The sequence below is a fragment of the Thermobia domestica genome, chromosome 7, assembly GCF_964235325.1.
Source record: "Thermobia domestica chromosome 7, izTheDome1.hap1.1, whole genome shotgun sequence".
Lineage (NCBI taxonomy): Eukaryota > Metazoa > Arthropoda > Insecta > Zygentoma > Lepismatidae > Thermobia > Thermobia domestica.
Genome location: NC_137460.1, coordinates 61672769 through 61695184, shown reverse-complemented (window position 1 = coordinate 61695184; position 22416 = coordinate 61672769). Strand labels below are relative to the sequence as shown.

The 22416-nt window shown below is 36.3% G+C and overlaps 1 protein-coding gene across 1 annotated transcript in view; it reads left to right on the top strand.

The window, feature by feature from the left end:
* LOC145690158 (nose resistant to fluoxetine protein 6-like) overlaps positions 1–22416 on the top strand; it is a 156123-nt gene that overhangs the window by 55125 nt on the left and 78582 nt on the right. The window contains exon 2 of the mRNA XM_081764769.1: positions 12909–13093. Coding sequence (XP_081620895.1) covers positions 12909–13093 — 185 coding nt within the window. The remainder of the gene's footprint in view (positions 1–12908; positions 13094–22416) is intronic.

The following is a 22416-nucleotide window of genomic DNA, read 5'->3' as shown; positions in this document are numbered from 1 at the left end:
GTTTAATGTAAAGATTTTCTGTTATCAAATATTTTGTCCCATAATACTTTCATGAATATTTTAAAGAATAAAACTTACTAGCCGTGAGAACATCTTTCTTTTCGAATACAGAATCTAATTATCTTGTAATTTTAAGAAGTAGTAGAAATATGGAGTTGATGTTTTTGGTATGCATGCGAAGCATGATCAAAGCAAAAAGCAGTACGTACAGAATGAGTTTACTGGGGAAATGAAATAGCTGTGAAATTCAGGGAGAGAGACTTTCCTTAGTGTGACCGAGTTGAAAACAACCGAATCTGTAGAAAATTTCTCATTTTATCAGTTTCAATCGAAATCTCAGTTTGGATTTTTTTTTTTAAGTTACAAAATTCTGTTTCAAGATTCTTCTTTTTTTAAAAGATTCAGATAGGGCTTTCACAGACAACATCAAGATCTTCATTGTGCTCATTCCCAGCTCCACTCGTAGGTCGATGTCCTGTGTCTGTAGTCGTGGTTCACAACCTATTTCCGGATGGGATGTGGATGATGAACTGCAGGCCTGGATACCGGACTGTGAGTCGAGATGGAAGAGAGTTTGGAAGCTTTATATTTCGGGCCAGATTTGAGTTCTATTTTCCGTAGATGATTGGCTTGGTGAGTGTATCAGTGACTGTTGATGACGAGCCCATACGGGCCCAGTAGGTTCGGTGTCACTAGTCAGTGATACATTCGACATAGCATGTAATCTCAAGGAAAGGGAACATCGTACAAAAACACAACTATCAGCATCAACATTTAATTTTCAATTTATTTATTTAATTTTTTTTTTAAAGTAAAAAGGGGAAAAAAATCAATAACTTTGCTATGGTCTAAGTTTTCGCCTGATGAAAGAACAGAAAATAAGTAAATTTGCTGTGGTTAAGTTAATGGGTTGATGAAAAAAACAGAAAATAAGTAAGCTTGCTGTTGTTATAATTTGATGAAAAAACAAAAACAATAAGTAAATTTGCTGTGGTTAAGTTAATGGGTTGATGAAAAAACAGAAAATAAGTAAGTTTGCTGTTGTTAAGTTGTGATTTGATGCACAAGCAGAACATAAGTAAGTTTGCTGTGGTTGTTAATGGGTTGATGAAAAACAGAAAATAAGTAAATTTGCTGTGATTAAGTTACAGCCTGATGAAAAAACAGAAAATAAGTAAATTTGCTATGCTTAAGTTATAACTTGATGAAAAAAGGAAAATAAGTAAGTTTGCTGTGGTTAAGTTACAGCTTGATGAAAAACAGAAAATATGTAAATTTGCTGTGGTAAAGTTACGGCTTGATGAAAAAACAGACAAGCTAGTACGTACATGCTGTGGTCTAAGTTATCACTGATAAAAGAACAGACAATCCAACGAGTTTCCTGTGGTCTAAGTTATAAGCCGATTAAAAAACAGGAAATCTAACAAGTTATCTGTCGCCTGATGACAGTACAAAGAAAAAGTAAGTTCGCTATGATTTAACTTAACGCCTGATAAAATCCATCAGAAATGAAGCTTGCTTTCCATGATAAGATTTGATTTTTTTTTTTTTTATCATAATATAGTAGCTTAGAAATATTCAACACATCAACATAAGAAGCAGTTGAAGAAAGTTTCTGCGCCTCGAAAGTTAGTACACGTGCATACCTGGAGATAAAATAAAAGCAGCTGTATGGGCTACTACGGCTGCTTGATGTAAGACTTGATGTTTCATGTCTGTCCGGTATCTTAGCCAGTAAATCTAAATACTTGTACTTGCTCTTTGCACATGTCTGGTCTGGTGTTGTTGATACTTTCAGCGAAAAGCGGAAGTGAGGGAGCATGGGCAGAAAGGAAAGAGTTGTGGAAGGGGAAGAGCAAGAAGATCAGGATGAAGTGAAGAGGAAAGGAGAAAACTTTTGCTAATGTACTGGTTGTTGTTTCTCAACAAGTATCTTTTAATAGCAAGTTCGTGAGGAGACATAATCAGAATTAACGTATCTAAACAATAACAGGAGAAAGGCAAGCTCACCAAAAAAAAAAAAAAAAAAAAAAAAAAAAAAAACGGACTTCATAATCAATGGTCCATGAATTATCTAGTATCTGCTGGATGATAGAAGAAAAGAAGAAAGAAAAAAAGATTTCAACACAATTGTATTTATAAAACGTACTGTGATATGCAGGACCGGCTCTACCATATGTGCCACACGTACGTACATTTGCACGGAGCGGAACAATTTTTTTTATAACTATATTATTTAAAATAAATATTTCTTGTTGGAAACAAACTTCATGATGCTCGTAAGTAAATTTACTAAGCTGACTTTTTATTTCAATACCACATTCATAAATCATGTTTAGGTCCCATTAGTTTAAGGTCTCCCCCATCACATAGACAGTGCTAATGCAAATAGTCAAACAAATCCCAGCATGAACTGCTTGATTATTGTCAAATACAAGAACTTAATTATCGAACAGTAGCAAACACATGTTCTATTTAGTTAGTTATCACAGTTCTGATATTCTATGGAAATTAGTCTTGTGTTTGTCACAAACAAGTTCCTTATCATTGAAGGTAAAAAAATAAATAAAAAAACAGTTGTAGAAGGAAAGTCAAAAAATAAAGATAGAAGAGCTAGTTGCACTGGAATAGCAAACTGATATATTGAGATTCTGAATTCTATAAAAAGGATTGCCATCCTTCCTCTGGAAGTGTGTTTGCTTTATCTTTCACTAACATAATAGATTATTACTTAACGAAGAAATAAACACGAGATTATATTTGTAGTATTTAGGCCTTTCTGAGTGCGAGTGTACTTTCCCTCCTCTTCGTTGGTCTTGATGAGATAACGTACGTAAAATCCTGGCCTTTAAGATTTGTTCTTTCTATAGAAAGGAGAGCAACAAATTATGTCATTGCACCGGGCGGGAAATTGCCTTGGTTCGGCCCTCGTGAAATGTCATTGTCTTGCAAAATTAACTGCATAGGGGACAAGGCGAAAAGAAACAAAAGAATGGACTTCATTATAATTGAACTGATTTTTATTTAAAATGTATTTGTTTGTACTTACACCCAATTGTTTATTGTTTCTGTTTATTAAAACTACATATTTTCTGTGTCACTGTTAGGAATGTGTGCGCCATTGTTAGAAGTATATGTGTGTTACTGTTAAAACAAGATTAATAACAATACATACAATATTCCAATTAAGAGTAGTTTTTAATACGAGGTGCAGTCAAAAAGTTCCCGCAATTTTGTTGTAGCTTCTCGCCTTCAATTCAGTTAAATGGGAAGAAAACAGCAGTACTTACTTGGTTCATGTGTACTTCAAACATGAGTCATGATTGATGTTCTGTTTACTTTGCTTGTCATTCAATTAAATGGGAGGAACACAGCAGCATTTACTTGGTTCATGATACTTGAAGCATGAGTCACAATTGTTGTTGGGTTAACGTTACTTGCCATTCAATGAAATGGGAAGAACACAGCAGCATTTACTTGGTTCATATGTACTTGATGCATGAGTCAATATTGTTGTTGAGTTAACGTTGCCTGCCATTCAATTAAGTGGAAGGAACACAACACCACTTACTTGGTTCATGTGTACTTGAAACATAAGTCATCAGTTATGTTCTGTTAACGTGGCTTGCCATTCAATTAAATAGGAAGAACACAGCAGCTCTTACATGATTCATGTGTATTTGAAGCAAGAGTCAGGATTGTTGTTGTGTTAACGTTGCTTACCATTCAATTCAGTTGGAAGAAAACAGTAACACTTACTTGATACATGTGTACTTGAACCATGAGTCATCATTGTTGTTGGGTTAACGTTGATTGCCATTCAATTAAATGAGAGAAACACAGCAGCATTTACTTGGTTCATATGTACTTGAAGCATGAGTCATGATTCTTGTTGTGTTGACGTTGCTTGTCATTCAATTAAATGGGAAGAACACAACAGTACTTACTTGGTTGATGTGTACTTGAAGCATGAGTCATCATTGTTGTAGGGTTAACGTTGCTTGTCATTTAATTAAATGGGAGGAACACAGCTGCATTTAATAGGTTCATGTGTACTTGAAGCATGAGTCATAATTGTTGTTGGGTTAACGTTGATTGCCATTCAATGAAATGGGAAGAACACAGCAACATTTACTTGGTTCATATGTACTTGAAGCATGAGTCATGATTCTTGTTGGGTTAGCGTTGCTTGTCATTCAATTAAATGTGAAGAACATAGAAGCACTTACTTGGTCCATGTGTACTTGCAGCATGAGTTACCGTTGTTGTTAACATTGCTTGGTATTGAATTAAGTGGAAAGAACACAGCAGCATTACTTGGTTCATGTGTACTTAAAGCATGAGTCACCATTGTTGTTGGGCTAACGTTACCCACCATTCAATTAAGTGGAAGGAACACAGCAACACTTACTTGGTATAAGCATAAGTCTCGTTGTCGTTGGGTTAACGTTGCCTACCATTCAATTAATAGGAATAGTTGGAATGGTTGTTGACCCTTTTAGGGAACGATGTCAAAGAAAATATGCAAATACAATGCTTTTTTAAATCTGTAATTATTTTGGGGACGCACCAGAAGTCCTAAAAGGCACAAGACCTAAACGGCATTAGACCTAAAATGCACAAGTCCTAAAATTTATTTCGCGGCACAAGTCCTAAAAGGCAGAAGTCCTAAACGGCAGAAGTCCTAAATGGCAGAAGTCCTAAAAATCATTTCGCGGCACAAGTCCTAAACGGCAGAAGTCCTAAACTGCAGAAGTCTTAAAAGGCAGAAGTCCTAAAAATCTCTTGTGGCGCTACCATCGCGTCCGTAAGAAGAATACTGTCAATCTGTTAGTCAAAGTTTTAGATATACTGTTACAAATTACAGAACCTTAGTTCTTACAAGTTATTTGTATAAATACATATTCTATCGTTCTGAAATAATAAATAAATAAATAAATAAAGTCTATTGTCTTTTCTTGGTCTTTCCATGATATATTTCTATGTTGACAAAATTTTAACTTCCTACCAAATGTGATTCCCAGATCTTTCATAATGTCTGTTTTTCTCCATTTCCACACCATTGACCTCATATTAGTAACATAATATTGTATATTAGTTATGTACGTCATAAATTTTGTTTTCGTTGTGTTGTTTTGAAGTAAATTATTTTTCTTGTACAGAAATCTTTCTGTAGCAAATATTTGTCATGCTCGTAATTAACTACTCTTACTCGTTATCATTATTAATAATAATGTATTAAAGAACGAACCATTGAAATAGTCCAGAAGCAATAGCTGAGTTTTTTTATAAATATACTGTATATATATAAATGAAAGTAACTATATTTGTAACTTAACAACACTTAAACCACCAGACTGATCTCGACAAAAACTTTCAACATAGATGAGGTTCGGGCCTGAAATGGTTTTATCATTTCACTTTGAAGGTGCAACTTTGAGGAAGGAAGTGTGGATATATATTAAAAAATATCGATCTTAGTGTCGAACCCGCAGTCTTCGGGGTTGCTGAGATGAGCAGTGACGCTTCTAATGCCGTTTAAACCCAAATTCAGCGCCGTGACCTGGGAACAGAGAAGAGGGATATATATATATATATGACCGATATTATAGTCGAATACATCGTTTTTGGAGTTGCTTTGATGTACAGTAACACTTCCGATGCCGTTTACATCCAAATTCAGGCCCGCAACTTGGGTAGGAAGAGATATATAAAAATGGCTGGAAATGGCCGATATTAGAGTCAAATCAATAGTTTTCGGGGTGGCTGAGATGAGCAGTGACGTTTCTGATGCAGTTTAAATCCAAATTCATCTCCGCAACTTGGAGGCGGAGAAATATATAAAAATGATCGAAAATGACCGATAATAGTGTCGAATCCATAGTTTTTAGAGTGGCTGAAATCAACAGTAACACTTCCGATGCAGTTTAAATCCAAATGCATCCCCGCAACTTGGAGGCGGACATTTATATATATATATATATATATATATATATATATATATATATGATCCAAAATGACCGATACTAGTTTTGAATTCATGGTTTTTTTGGGGTCCTGAGATGAACAGCGACACTTCCGATTACATTTAAATCCAAATTCAGCACCGCAACGTGTGGGGGAAGAAGATGTGGGTATATAAAAATGGTCGAAAATGGTCGATATCAGTGTCGAATCCATACTTTTCTGGGTGGCTGAGATGAACAGTGACACTTCCGATGCCGTTTAAATCCAAATTCAGCCCCCATTATTACTCCTAAAGGGAGAGGATGACATGTAATAGTAAGTGAAAATGACTGATACTAGTGTCAAACTCATAGTTTTGGGGTCCCTAAGTTCTCTGGTGACAGTTTTGATGCTCCGTATACCGAAAATGAAACTATTTTCCCCGTGTGAAAAACGAGTATTCTGCTAGTCTTTAAGAATAACGAACGGAAGGTTCACATGTTAAATTCTTTAATATATTTGTCGCTGCTCAAATTTACGCACTTATGAGGTGTATGAGTGTAATTTTCAAGACGCTGAAACATATAGTATTTTATTACTTTTAGTTAAAAGTTCAAATAGCGAGTTTCACGCATCTAACTTAAACAATCCTTCCTTAATTTATTTACATATTTTCTGAGTAAGTAATGGGGAATTCGAACATTAAAAAAGTGCTCCCTTTGCTCTTTCCCTTTTATGTGTTCAATTTTCAGTTTTTTAAACAGGAAAGTTTATATGCCAAGTTTTATTTTACTAGCTTCAGAAACTTGCGAGATACACTACCCTTTAAAAAAATCTTGCCCCACCCTTTTTACGATACTTATTTCCAAAAATTCTTTTTTATGACCTGCTTTCATAAGAAAATTATATTTTATAATTAAAATTTAACGACTCTATTTGTAGTAGTATGCCCAAAAAATCACTCATCTTTACTGTTTTATATAAGAGTACAGAAGATAAATACAGTCAAACAAATGAACTTTCATGAACAGTTTCCGATTTCTTATAACTAACTTATTCATACATTTCCCGCAAGCTGTGGTTTTAATCTTACGCTCTGTCAAGGTTCAGGTTTCAAAAAGGAACTAACTGGAAATATAATAATATTATGTATTTATGTACAGGTGTAATATGTATAAATTTATTGTCTTATTGAAACTTTCGTAATCTGGAAATAAACTTTTGATTTGCTTTTAATATATAAAAAGCCTGCTCCCCTAGAAAAATTTGCAGGCCACACCCCTAAATGACTATGTAGTAATTTCTGCAAAAATGGCACAGGACCTAAAATTTAGGTGTAGTGCCTATATTTTTAGGACTTGTGCCGTTTAGGACTTATGAATGTCACCCACTGTATCGCATAATAAATGTTCTTTGTTCGATTTTAAATTTACTGCGTTCTTTATGTATATAGTTGGTATTTAATGTTCACTCGTGAAATGTCTAGTGAGCTTTTGTCCTAATTAAGTAAACTTTGGTGGATTTTTGTCCTACTCTTAATAAAATACGCTCCGCATAATATATATTGCAATTTTGAATGTTTGCTTGGTTTCAGAAGTCTGGTAAAATATGCTTTTTAAACATTTTTAAATTTTTTATTTATTTATTTTTGTTTTAAGAATTTGTCTTGGGATTCTCGTATCTCCATTCGAAAGAAACTAATTTCTTAACTAATTATGTAATTAATTCTTAGAATGATATAGGTTGTATCATGTAATTCGTGTATAAGTGCAGAACAGATAGTGATAATAATAATCTTAGTAGTACAAATATAGCTGTTACTGTTGGAATTAGCTACGTTCGCAACATTATTGCCAACTAGTTGCTGCATCGTCCCAATTTCGTGTGGTGGTGGCGAATTTCAGAACTAAAGCAAGTGAATGAAAAAGGCAGAAGTCCTAAATGGCACAAGTCCTAAAAGGCAGAAGTCCTAAACGCCAGAAGTCCTAAAAATCATATCGCGGCAGAAGTCCTAAACGGCAGAAGTCCTAAACTGCAGAAGTCCTAAACTGCAGAAGTCCTAAAATTTAGGACTAGTGACTATATTTTTAGGACTTCTGCCGTTTAGGACTTCTGGATGTCACCCATTATTTTGTACGATCATTAATATATTTAACCTGTAATAACTTCTTATACGATTTGTAATAACAAGAGAGCTCCAGGATGTCAATTTGATGTGGGTGAATCTAAATGGGGCTTATAAACGGCAATATATTTTTTTTTTCTGAAATAAAAGGGCGGCTTATACACGCTAATATTTTTCAAAAAACAAAAGTGGAGCTTATGTATTTTTTCTGGAATAGAAATTTGCCTTATACAAGCTAATATTTTTCTGAAATAAGCACGGGTTATATATAGGAATATTTCCTTAATTAAAAATACAGTGTATACAGGCGAATAATAAGAATCATCTGGTGGCATAGCAGCATTTACTTAATACAAGCATGAATCATCGTTGTTGTTGGGTTAACATTGCTTGTCATTCAATTAAATGCAAGTAGTTAATGTAATACAGTTGGTTCTTTTAAGAAGAATCTGTTAACTAAAAGGAAGTTCTGTGTAAGTGTAGAAGTACTGTTTACATTATCAGCTGTTCTAATGCAAAAAGGAAATACGTACGGCTTTCACAAATTAAACATAATTTATCCAATTATTTTTGAAATTACACTTTATTAACATAAAAAGATCTATCGGAGGTTCAAACTAAATTACCAATCTTGTTGTAAGAAGCAGTTATCCTTCATACTTTTGGAACCTTTTGATTTAACTGTGTCTCAAGAAACCAGAACATTGTTTTCGTCTCGCGGTTCCACTGAGTCACTTGCAGAGCCGTAGCTAGGAATTTCGGCGCCCGAGCCGAAGTAGAATTTGCCGCCCTCCTATACACTTACCGTATTAACGTTTTCCTTTTCTTTTCTTTTTACATATAAGACAAGCAGCTTTTGTTATTATGCTACGCTGAATTTTTAACAAGCTGGTTGGACAGACCATTGCAATAGCCAAAAGCGATCATCATGTGTTCTTTTACACACAAGATCTGTTTTCAAGAGACTTATTTTGGACTTTTTATTCAACTAGAAACTATGTGCTTTTTAAAATGTTCGAGATGAATGACAGTTTCAAGCAACAATTGTAAACTTTTGTAATTTTATTCTGTATGTGACCACAGAAATAGCGTTTTAATTTCGATTCTTTTATGGTAAAAAATATTTTGTGAAATGTAACGGAAAATCAGAAGGAGCTTTCTTTGCAAATTTCTCAATACTGATCGGTGTAGATGAGTAATGTGTTTATGCTTATATTTAAAATCCAAAATACAATTTGGCTACTATGTTTGAAATTATAGTAGTTATTTAATTTCTTAATGTATGAAAGTTCTGAATTTAAGGTTATTTATTATTAACTGACATTAACTGACAATATCACACAACTAGATACGTATGGACAATATATATATATATATATATATATATATATATATATATATATATATATATATATATATATATATATATATATATATATATCCTGGACCTGTAGATACAAGGGTGCAACAGACTTGCGCACACTTGAGATCCAAGATTGCGCACACTTTTCAGTTATACAGATCAAGATCCAAAAATCCAGGTTTGCGCACAGTTGTTTTACAACGTTGTCAAATTTATATGTTTACAGGGTGCCCCAAAAGTAGGTATACAGTACCGTACTGATCAGGCTCATTGCATTTTATATCATTTCTTATTGTTATCTTTCAGATAGGCTTAGTTTCTTTATTATTTGTTTTTAATGTGTTTTTACTTACATCTTAAGCTAGGAAGAGCCGAAGCAAATAAACCCATAAACTAGAATGTTATACTTGATCAATGCAGGGGTGTATACCTACTTTTGGGCCATCGTGTATTATTATGAAAATGAAAAACTAACTTTATGTTAACCAGATCAAAACAGCATAGTCAATGTGCCAAAAATTTACTTTACTTTCTCTGGCAAGTATGAACCACTATTTGAGACTCAGCATCCACGAAAACGGACTTTTCTCCTTTCGCCGTAATAACATCTTGGATCTCTGCCATCTGCTTAATAGCTTGGATAATGCATATGGATCGAGTAGGGGCTAATTTATTTCGACAATAATACATTGCTTCTCTGCAACTCCTATCTTTATTAGGGCTGGGCACGAACGAGTTCGAGCGAGTTTTCTTTGAAACTCGACTCAACTCAAAACTCGAACTCAAAACACTGACTCGGCTCGGAACTCGAGTCGAGAAAATTACCTTTGACTAGACTCGTGCCCATCTCGAATCTTTATGGGTAAATTGTACACAATCGTCATCTTTGGAAGCTCCTGCCTGATAATCTTATTAGGTTTCTCACTAACATATTCCATTGCTTTTCTCTTACATGCTTCGTTTAGAATATACTTCTGAAGGTCAAGTCCAATAGTAACTTCAGAGTATGCCTCTGAAGTTACTATTGGACTTGCACATTTTACAAAATTATTGACGATTTTGAAAACTGGAGAAAGCCGAAAAATATTACAATTGAATCATTTAGAATAATTTTGATTCCTGATATCCTGAAATTTGTCTTTACAAATAAAAGTAGGTGGTGGTGTTTCCCTTCCAAGTGCGAATAACTTGTATTTCAGATTTAGCATCCAGAAATCTCATTTTATTTTCTTCAATAGATGTGCACAATTCTGTTTTTATCACCTGGCAACGTCGATTCCCGATCCTGTGCGTAATCTTGGCCAAAGATACTGTCAATCAACCTCTTATCTGGCATTTGCTGATAAAGAAGATAGTGTGCGCAAGTCTGTGACTCCCAGATACAAGTAGTTGATGGAGAAATGATCCCAATAAATTCCTTCAGATTAGAAGATTTTATATGTCAATTGAATGAAACATTCGCTGGTAGTGATCAGTCTTTGAAAAAGACGAAATTAGTTGGATTAACTTCTGACCCCTTAAGTCCCTATTCTATAATTGCTTCAAGTTGGAAAATGTTATTTCACTTGTTTACCTTCATTTTTAATATTCCGCGCAAATAGCAGCTTGCGTGTGTCTCTCCACTCCTATCATTTTCATACCTTCATTTTCACCATCGCGCCGTGATTAATCCGATTGGGTAGAAAAGCTGGATTAACTAACGAAACTCATCACCATCAAAAGCTGAACACGTATTTCAGATTTTGACTGTTTATGATTTTCAAAACGCTCCTACGTACACTATCAGTCATAACTCAGCACCTTGCATATCACATCGTCATTAAGAATCATATATAATAACTTTCTTTAAGTATAAGGAGAAACTTGCTGTGACTCATTGAAACGTTTGGATTGAGAGCATAGCGAGCGCGAACATTTTTAACAAATCTATTTCTTTGCAAATCGACAACAATATTGATTTAATAGGAGGCCAATGATTTTCCGGGGCGCCGCGTCGTTTACTCATTTCCAGCACTTTTTCATTCTTGCTCGTTCGGCGCCGTCATGCTATCAGCGTCCGCCCGGCCCGGCCTTTCCCCTCAGCTATGGCTCTAGTCACTTGAAAGTTGATCATTTTTTGACAAATCAACACTGTGAATTTATTATTCAGTATTTTGATTGAATGATTTGCAATATTTACGTTCTTTGTCAGCAATGAAGCTCGAGTTCAATGTTTTCCCAACGAAAATCGAATCCGGGGTCTTTGCGAGACGCGGGCTAGTTATTAAAACTAGAGAAGAGGTCTAGTTTATAATATTAATCGCAATGCAATAGTGAAAAATAATATATACTAATAGATAGAAAGAAGCAGTTTTCTGATTTCAAGTAAGTATTGCAAGCATAATTATGCGCTATCTGCAACAATTTCTATATTGCAGCGGAAATAGTATAAATCTACTACCACTTCTAGTTACAATTTTGATTTATGTCGAGCAGAAACGGTGAAGGCTGATTCACACATATGTAGCCTTTCCCATACAGTTCCTTTGCTATGCTCTGACCGTCCTATGGCCGCGACCATTCATTCTTACCATGCTGTGCCATGCCATTTCAAGATGGACTGCTAGGAGGAAAACTTCGTGTCGCTTCGTGTACCCCGAAGAAAGCCGAAGGATCGCAGCTGATGAGCCACGACCGGGCTTGGTTTCTCTTCAAGGCTGCGTGTCGGGGCACAGCATGGGAACGGCACGTCATGTGTAAATTAAAAAAGACAACCCAATGAATTTATAATATCGAAGTCCGAAAAAAAAAAACTTCGTGGACCACGACACGGTATGGGAACGGCACACTATGTGTGAATTAACCTTGAGAAAGAAAGGGCGAGAAATGCTTTTTTATATCAATTCAGCGTTCCAAGAATAAGATCTATTTGATTTTTATATTTCTACTCAATCCGGAAACTTATGGAGTTCCCTCGTGGCTAAGCGGTTAGCATATGCGCCTTTGGCATGGGAGACCCGGGTTCGATTCCTGGCGGAAGCTCATGTAGTTCGGATTAAACATTAATCAGTAGGTCCGTGTCTCATATAGCCTCGCTGCTGAACGGGACGCTAAACTAAAATCAACTCAACTCAATTCAATTCCCGAAGCGATAGAAATCTGTGGTTTCTGATTTCAACACTGATAATTACAATGAAATTATAGTAATAGATACCAAGAGGCAATGTTTGTTGTGAACTTAATATCACATGAAAAGGTTTCATGTTGGACGTTATTTTCCTATTTCAGCCGGGCATCTACTACTTCCGGTTCGCATAATTTAGAACTGTACCGTAGATTCACAATGTAAAACGAAAATCACCTATTATTATTATTATTATTATTATTATTATTATTATTATTATTATTATTATTATTATTATTATTATTATTATTATTATTATTATTATCTAGTAGATACTTGGTATTTAATAAACTCTTTGTTTTGTGTTTCAGTGGCAGAAGCAAGTGGCCGGTATCCTTCCAACTTCTTTGCTGGAAATTACTTTTGGATGGGATCCAGAGCTTTGTGTCTCTCTCTTTCGGATGAGGCATTAGATCCTAATGGCACTTTCCCTTATCAGCTACATTACCACGTTGTTACAATACAGTTCAACTTAACACTGAATGAATTCAAAGAGGTAAGCATAGTTTATAATATAAATTTTGAAAATTTGTTTCATTTGCCAAGATAGGAGTAAGAAACTTCACACACTGCGTGGTCCATTATGAAACTCATTATACGTAGTGCGCCATTAGGATGCGAGACTAGTTCTGTATAAAGTAAATGAGTAACAAGTGGTATCAACTTATCAAAGAACCTCGTTTGTCCATACAGACCTTCACACTTGGCTTCTGGATGTATTGGATTGTATTCATGATCATATAGTGACTGCTTTCTTGATTGTAGTAGAAACATCGTCATAAAAACAATCCTTCAGCAGTGGTTTTAGTTTGAGGAAGAGAAAATAATCATATGAGGGCAAGTCTAGGGAGTACGCGGAATGTGGTAACACAGAAAACTAGAGCTTTTTGGGTCAAGAAACATAAATACAATCACTGCGTTGCGTGTTGTGGGTGGGACACGAAACGTGCAGATATAAGGTAAATGTAATCCTTGGCGAAAAACACCAAATTTATATAACGACACTTTTTCGAAATAAAGTTATACGATGAAGCACCAATATATATATATATATATATATATATATATATATATATATATATATATATAGATAGATAGATAGATATATAGATATATAGATATATAGATATATATAGATATATAGATATAGATAGATAGATAGATATAGATAGATAGATAGATAGATAGATAGATAGATAGATAGATAGATAGATAGATAGATAGATAGATAGATAGATAGATAGATAGATATGTATATGTGTATACTCATGTTACTCAACGGTACTCAGTTTTTAATTTCATATTTCATACAAGCAAGGCTACGAAAACCACCATAAAACATTTTACACATTGCATTTTAAATATTACCTTTTATTATGGCACATCACAAATAAAATAAATCCACTCCTTAAATTGGGCATGTAGTTTTACATAAGATGGATCCGGAAATGACAACGAATCTCTATTATAACAAAACAGCAACGTATATCAACTCCAAAGAAATTACATCTACATCAAGGATGTCTACAAGGACTAGCTCAGGAGAGTAATGCTCCCGGAAGTAGAAACGAGAAACACAGTTCTGATTGGTTGGCATTATCCACTTCTTGCCACGTTGCTTTAAAATAGCAGAAATCAAACGCTTCCTGTTGTCGGTCTTGGTGGCCGATTGGGCTAGTGCTAGTAATGAAAGTCTCTTTTGGCGTGAGTTCAAACCCGGCCCGAGGAAAGTTTTTTTAAAACATTTTTTTTACATTTTTATAACACTTATTAATTAAAATAATATGAAAATAATACTTAAAAAAGTGATTTATTTACTTTTGTGCAGATAAGTAGTTGTAGTACTTATGCCCTTGTACTCCACCCACCCAACACAAGTACATACTGATCATGTGTAAAGAATGTTCCTCGAGGTACATTGGAATGTACATGATAGGTACGTGAATAGAGCAATCATGTGAAATACACATGTAAGGAATAAGGTTACTTCCGCCCAAAAGTACGTGCATGACACATACCGAGGAATGTATCTATTATGTGTATATCACGTACCGTGTATGTACTTGACACATTTACTTGGCATTGGCATGTGCCAGGAATGTACTAGGCATGTCAGTAATGTTCCTTAGGGCAGTGCTATGCAACTGGGGGTGCGAGTACTTAAATACTAAAACCTTAACGCTTCATTTTTACGTTCGAATTTAGAAGCTTGTACTTTTAAAAAAAGCCAAGCAACTAACTCTGAAAATATATGCCCTCCTCCGGCATCTGTGTGGCAATTTAACTATCTATTAAAATACTACAGTAACATTTACGAGCGACCGAGCTCTAACCTATAATCTTAGCATTCAAACCTTTGATTTACGGTTATTTGTGATTTCACGTTTATAACAAAGACAAATATTTTTAAAAGAGTGTAGTTTAAATAAATTACTGAAATAAATATTTTTCACAAAGTTTATCCTTTTAAATTATTGTTCAAAGGCCTTTGCCTTTAGTAAGCCTTCTCCGAAATACATGCAAATGAATTGTGCTGCCATCTTTGGAGCTCTTTTAAAATACACATATATGTTTCTCGACAATGAGATCTCAGAAACTACAGGCTCTAGAAAGATGACGTTTTCACTGATCGATTGCAAATTTCATGTAGATTGTCCAGTTCTAATTGAATATTTAAAAAACATGGGCACTATTTCTTTAGTACATTTTTACGGGTACATTGGAAGTGTTGAACTTTCAAAAAAATAAAATAAAACATCACATCCTAATCATTACACATTCCAACACCACACTGTTGTATATAGCGGTTGTATATGTCTCCGGCATTTGTTTCATAGCCAAATAATAATGGAAAAGGAAGGATAACCATTTCTCCAGTCTAAGATGAACTTTTTTGGGGAGTGTTTTTCCCAATAAGCACCATATATAACTGACAATATATTAATTTTGTATGTAATGTATTTGCTTATTACATACTGCATGCAAGAAGAAAGAAAACACTGCAGAAAATTGCAAAATGACACACACAATATATTACAATGTGGCTAAACTCAGAAAGTGGCTATAGAAGTGAAAAGCATATGGCTAAAAAGCCACTATTGGCTCTTTGGAAATTATGTGACTAACGACGTTCTCAAAATGGCCAGATCTCGTCACAAAGTGGCTAAATTGGCAACCCTAGTCGCAATACGAAGCAACTTACGCACAACCATGCCATGGTACATGGGGTATGTGCCATTACATTCCTCACATTCCAGTGAAGCATGTAAAAGTACCTTTCAAGTGTCAGAAATTCCTCGAAAGGCACGTACCTAGCGACACGTGCTATGCATATGAAATGTACATTTTTCAAGTACCAGGTACGTAAACGGTACATATGGAACTTAAATGGCACGTTCCTAGAATGTACCTGGTTGGGTGGGCATGATATAGGGCTCGTTTTGTTCCCCTTGTACTTCATGATATAAATTTTGTGACCAACTTAAAACAACTGGCTAGGATAGCGCGTAAAACAGCTGGCTAGAGTAGCGCGCGGAAAAACGTACTTCCGGGAGTATTACTCTCCCGACCGGTCGTTGTCTACATATCCTTTTTTCATATACTTCTTCCTTTTCTTGAATAGCTTGTGCATAATTAAAAAGTATGTTCTGGCCACAAATACAAATAAAGGTTGATATACAAGTATCGTTATACAGATAGCTTCAATTTCTTTAAATCCTTCGTTATTATTTTGTGAGCAGTTTCCTTACCCACCGTCATGACATAATATTACCTTGAGTTTTCTGTTTCGGTCATTCAAAATGATATTCCGAACTTTGTCAATCATTTCAGTTATACTGACAGACCTGGTTGGATCCAGGCACTCGTCATCTTCCTTGACTTCCTACATCTCTTATGCCTTTCAAGAGGGAGTTGTCCCCACAAACCTTTCTCTGCATCTCAAATGTTTTTATTATAGTTTTCTCTAAGCACGGGCAGACCTTCATTATTCAATCCATTAGCACCATAGTGACTGCGAGAACTCGTGAAGCTTAGGTTTTACACCAATCATAGAAATGTTTTACTTTACTTCTGATAGGATCGGGAGATGTTAGTACCATTCGTGGACCCAACTTCCTAACACACACACACACACACACACACACACATATATATATATATATATATATATATATATATAAACGTTAAATATCAGAAGTTCACCAACAAGGTTGCCAAACTTTAAGATATAATGAATGAGAGAAAAAGGAGAAAAACCCTACACAGCAATAACATTACTATAAGTAACTATAAAGAATGGTAACAATTATTCGACAATTAGGATAACAATAATAACAACGAAAATATGATATAAAACAGTATAAACACAATTAATTAAATAAAACTTAACTGCAATCTGACAACACTGTACTCTGAGGACACTATTTCCGGATAACACGAGAGACGACACTGGCCAAATTTCATGGATAGGGGTTGACAATAGGGACACATTCTCGGGTACATTGTGTGGTGAAGTCGGTAGATCTACATCAAGATTCACAACTCTTTGCGATCACAATAACCTATGTTTGCTCCCGTTACGCGTCACACAGACGACGACCAATCTGAAATTTTCCAAGGTCACACGAAAGATTCACCATTATGAAAAGCGAAAAACATTAACTTCCAGCAAAATAAATTCTGTCTCGTTTCCTAATTGCCACACTGTGTAAATTCAGGGGAAATTACTTCCGTACTGAGGGCTAACCTTCCATGTAATAAATCAAGGAAATATGGTAATCCATCTTTAACCATGAAAGTATATCTTAAACACCGCCCGCTCCATCCTGTATAGAGAGCGAGCGAGAGGAGAGACTCCAGCGGGAGGTGATCTTAAATATTGCGACAATGACTGCTCCTGTCACTATGAAAGATTCTTGAATGGGGTGGAACTTTATTGCCCCAGAAATTAATATTACTGCCAAGGAGGAGCCTGCACAACAATAATTTTTCTCACAGGGTAATAATACAGTCAAATGTTTCTCTAACAAATGGCAGTATAACAAAACATTCAGAATTGCAAAATTACTTTTAAACTCCTTCCGTTCTCCACTATTCAATGTGAGAATATATTGTGTTGTTATTGATGCATGATTGTTTCGCAACATTGCACATTGAATAAAATTGCGTTAACACTTGATATTCAATTCAGTTTACTTTACAACCCTCCGTTTCCTTTGATACACCACAAAGTACATTTTCAAATGACGCAATGGTTCGAAGGTTGGTATTTTATTCACTCATTCACTTTTATACAATACAATATAAATACAATACTAGTCGTATTACAACACAATTTTGTATATTTACATGATATGTATTATACGAGGTGCTACCCAAAATATCCAAGAATTTTTTTTACCGGGTAAACTAGTAGCAGTACGACATTCCACCGCTAGATGTCTCGAGGTACATGTATTACCTACTGCACATTCGTCCGTTGTGCCATCTTTGGCGCATTCAGTTATGACTTGTGTAGTTGTGCGTGTCACAGTGTTACAGTGTTTCTGCGATTTGTCAAATGGCTGACGTTAAGGAGCAACGGATTTGCATCAACTTCTGTGTTAAGTTGAAGAAAACTGTCGCCATCGCATGCTGAAAGAGGCATTTGGTGAGAGTGCACTGAGTCAAACAAGAACATTTGAGTGGTTCAAGCTTTTCTAAGAAGACCACAAATCTGTGAAAGATGACAAACATTCTGGTCGACCGTCAACATGCACAACACCAGAAATGATCATGAAAGTGCGTGACAGAAGGCAGACAATTCACGATGTTTGTAACAGATTTCGACGGTCGTGCGGTACATATCAACGTGCTCTGTCCGATGAACTGAACGTGAGACATATTGCAGAGAAGTTTGTCCCTCGCCCTCTCAAAAACTTCAGGATTCAGACATACACTGAGCTGCAATAAAGAGTTTGAAAGTGTCCAAACTTCTTATACTTAGTCATTACAGGTCATGAATCTTAGGTGTATGATTATGACCCGGAAACGAAGCAGCAATCATCACAATGGAAGACGCCATCCTTTCCAAGGCCGATAAAAGCTCTACAAGTTCGCAGAAACATCAAGTCAATGCTGATAATTTCTTTCGGAGGAATTGTGCATAAGGAGTTTGTTTCACCTGGTCAGAACATCAACGGGAAGTTTTACTGCGAGGTTTTTGAAGAGACTGAGGGAAGATGTTCGTATCATTCTGGAAGAAATGACCAGAGTTATGGCAAACGAAAGACTGGTTGCTGCACCATGACAACGCGCCTGCGCACAACTCGCTCGTTGTGAGGGAATATCTGACCGAAAAAACATTGTTCCCGAAGATGAAACTTGCGTTGAAAGGGTAACGTTTTGACTCCATTGAAGACATCCAAGTGAAATCACAACAAGTGTTGAACACCCTTCACCCTGCGGACTTCCAGGAATGCTTCCAAAAGCAGAAACAACGCTGGGACTGTTGCCTACATGCCGAAGGAAACTACTTTGAATGTGATCAGGACATTAGGGTGTAAACACAGTTTTCTGATTTTTACAATGTCATTCTCGGATATTTTGGATAGCACTTGTAGCTTAGATTGGGTGGTGAAATTGGTCATTTTTCCTCATTACATTCTAAGATCTTAGGGTTCGATACCCAGATTTGAGGATTAAAATGTGGGAATTTTGGGATTCAAGGATTCTGTACGGGATACTGGGATCTGTGAGTGTAACGAATATGATGCGTATCTAATGTCATTACATGTGCTACCTATCTATTTTTGAATGACTCCCATATCATCACTAGTTCCGGAGATATGTATCTTCGAAGCAATATGTACGAAATAAAGTGTACTATTCATCCATATGTCGATACCTCGAAACCGAATTGACCTATAGTTTATATAGACTTTGTCATGACCCTACTATCATTCCTCAAAATATGCTCCTTTCCTGGTAGGACACAGAAGATGGATGCTTACAACAAATGTCTTCACTTAAGACAGCCACTTTCATACAGTTTGAACGAGGGCAAGTCAAAAATTATCTACACTTTTCATTCTACAGATTATTTACATGAAGCTAGGGTTATACTATGCACATCATTTTTCTATGTAATCTACTTCCTTATCAATGCACTTGGCCCAACAGTCAACGAGCTTACGTATTCCTTCCAAATAAAAGGTTTTCGATTGGTCGTGAAGCCACTTTTGCACCGCATTTTGCACGTCTAAATCTGAGGCAAATCGGCGAACACGCAAAGCATCCTTGAGTGACCTAAACAAGTGAAAGTCAGATGGGGCTAGGTCTGGACTGTAGAGAGGGTGTTCCAATAACTCAAATTTCAGCTTGTTGATGGTTCCAATAGTATAATGAGCCGCGTGTGGACGTACATTGTAATGCAACAACAAAACTTTCTTCGACAACAAACCTCGGCGTTTGTTGCGAATTGCTGGCTTCAGGTTCTTTTCCAACATTTCACTATAACTCGCACTGTTGATCGTCTTTCCCTTTTCTATGAACTCTGCCATTATGAACCTCTGTGAGTCCCAAAACACAGTTAACATAACCTTTCCTGCGAATGGCTCAGTCCTGATTTTTTTCTTCGTCGGAGATCCAGGGTGTTTCCACTGCATACTCTAGCGCCTTGATTCTGGCTCATAGTGATGAACCCATGCTTCATCGCCGATGACTGTTCTGCTTAAAAATGCATTACCTTCGTTGTTGAAGCGAGTGAGTAAGCGTTGACAGACCCTAACACGCGTGAGCTTGTGTTCTGCAGTAAGCCTTCTTAATACCCACCGTGCACAGACTTTATGAAAACCGAGCTCGTCCTGGATGATTTGATGGGCAGAGCCATGACTGATGTTCAAAGCAGATGCTACCTCATCGATAGTGATTCGCCTATTCCAGAGATGGAGTGGGTCGGTGGGTCAGTGGGTCAAGTGGGTCAAGTTTTCTGAGTGGGTCAGTGGGTCGTGGGTCAACGGCATGTGACCCACTGTGACCCACCACCCACCGTGACCCACTGCGACCCACCACCCACAGTGACCCACTGCGACCCACCACCCACCATGACCCACTGTGACCCACCACCCACCATGACCCACTGCGACCCTCCACCCACCGTGACCCACTGCGACCCACCGACTCAGTATGATCTACCGACCCTCTCTGCTCACTGCATTGTAGACAGTATCTTCTGAAGACTGGTAAATTTGTCTCCGTTTTACTTTCAAGACCTTAATTTCCCTTCCTTTTCCACTTGTTTCTGTCTACTTACCTGAGGTGAGTATATCTAACCAAGTGAAAAAGGAACTTCAGGCACTTTTGGACATTGATATTTTTAATTGTAATAATAGCAATAGGACTTACACTACAACTTGGCTTTCGAGACCTGTGAGTTTTTAGAGCTAACTACTGGAAAAAATACATTTTTGAATCACTGTAATATATAAAAAATTGCATGTAACTATGTGTGCCTGATCATCACGGTCAAATTGCAAAGTCAAGTGAAATTACTTTTGGTATATATAATAGTTCGGCCTTAATCCAAATTGGGATGTTATATTGCTTTTATTATAATGCATAATATCCTAAGGAGGTAGTGAGGATCCAAATTTTTGCGAAAAAAAAAATGAGTATCTCGCAAGCCGTTAAACTTACGGAGCTGAAATTCAGTGTATTAACTCTTTATTGAAAATAAACAGAATGTATCCTAGCATTTTTAAAATTCTCCTTTATGTGGAGGAGGGGCACTTTTCTATATATGGAAAATTGGTAGTGAGTTGGTTTGTAAAAATTAGGGATGGGCACGAGCGAGTTCGAGCGATTTTTCTTTGAAACTCGACTCAACTCGAAACAGACATGTTTGAACTGGACTCGAGAACTCGGCTCGAAAATTTCCTCCAACTCGACTCGAATTTGGTTCAAGTTTCGAGTCGAGCCAAAACGAGCCAAATCGAGCCTAATCGTGTGTGTAGTTCAAGTACTCTCTTCAAGTATTATACATACACAATACAATTATTATCAATGACACATTATTATTATTATTATTATTATTATTATTATTATTATTATTATTATTATTATTATTATTATTATTATTATTATTATTATTATTATAAGGACCGCCGTGGCTCATTGGTAAAGCGTTCACCTCTGGTGAATGGGGTCCTGGGTTCCATCTCTGCTCCCGCCAAGTGAACCTTGTGGTGGACGAACACCGTCTGCATGAGTTTTCTCGGGGCCCGCCCATTTCCTCCCACTTTCTTCATTCCACCATTTTATTCATTTCTCATCATCACCATCTCCTTTAGCCTATTCGACATAAGACTGGGACGTAAAACTCAAAGATTTATTATTATTACAGCGTTTTTGCTTCGCAATCGGAAGGTCCCATGCTCGAATCCAGAGTTCAGTATCCTGACTGAGGTTTTCCAGGGTTTTCCTCAGTTACACCAGGTCAATGTTGAGATGGTACCTTAAAATACAGACCCTGGCCGCCATCCTTCCACTTCATTTCCCAATGTTGTTATTATTGTTGATTTGAGTGCTCCAGTGTAAAATGGCCTCTGAGATTGTATCTGGTAGCTTAGTAATAAATAAATAAATATATATCTCTCGTTCTGCAAAAGATGACTGATGGTAGGCATGAAGTCATACGTTTCCAGGTACATATATAATTCCTAAGAGACTACCACTTTTACGATACTTTTTCGATACGAGACAGACACAAACTTTGTCTCCTAGACTATTGTCGTGGTCTGTATATGAGTAACTTTAAGACACAATCTATGCTACATTCGC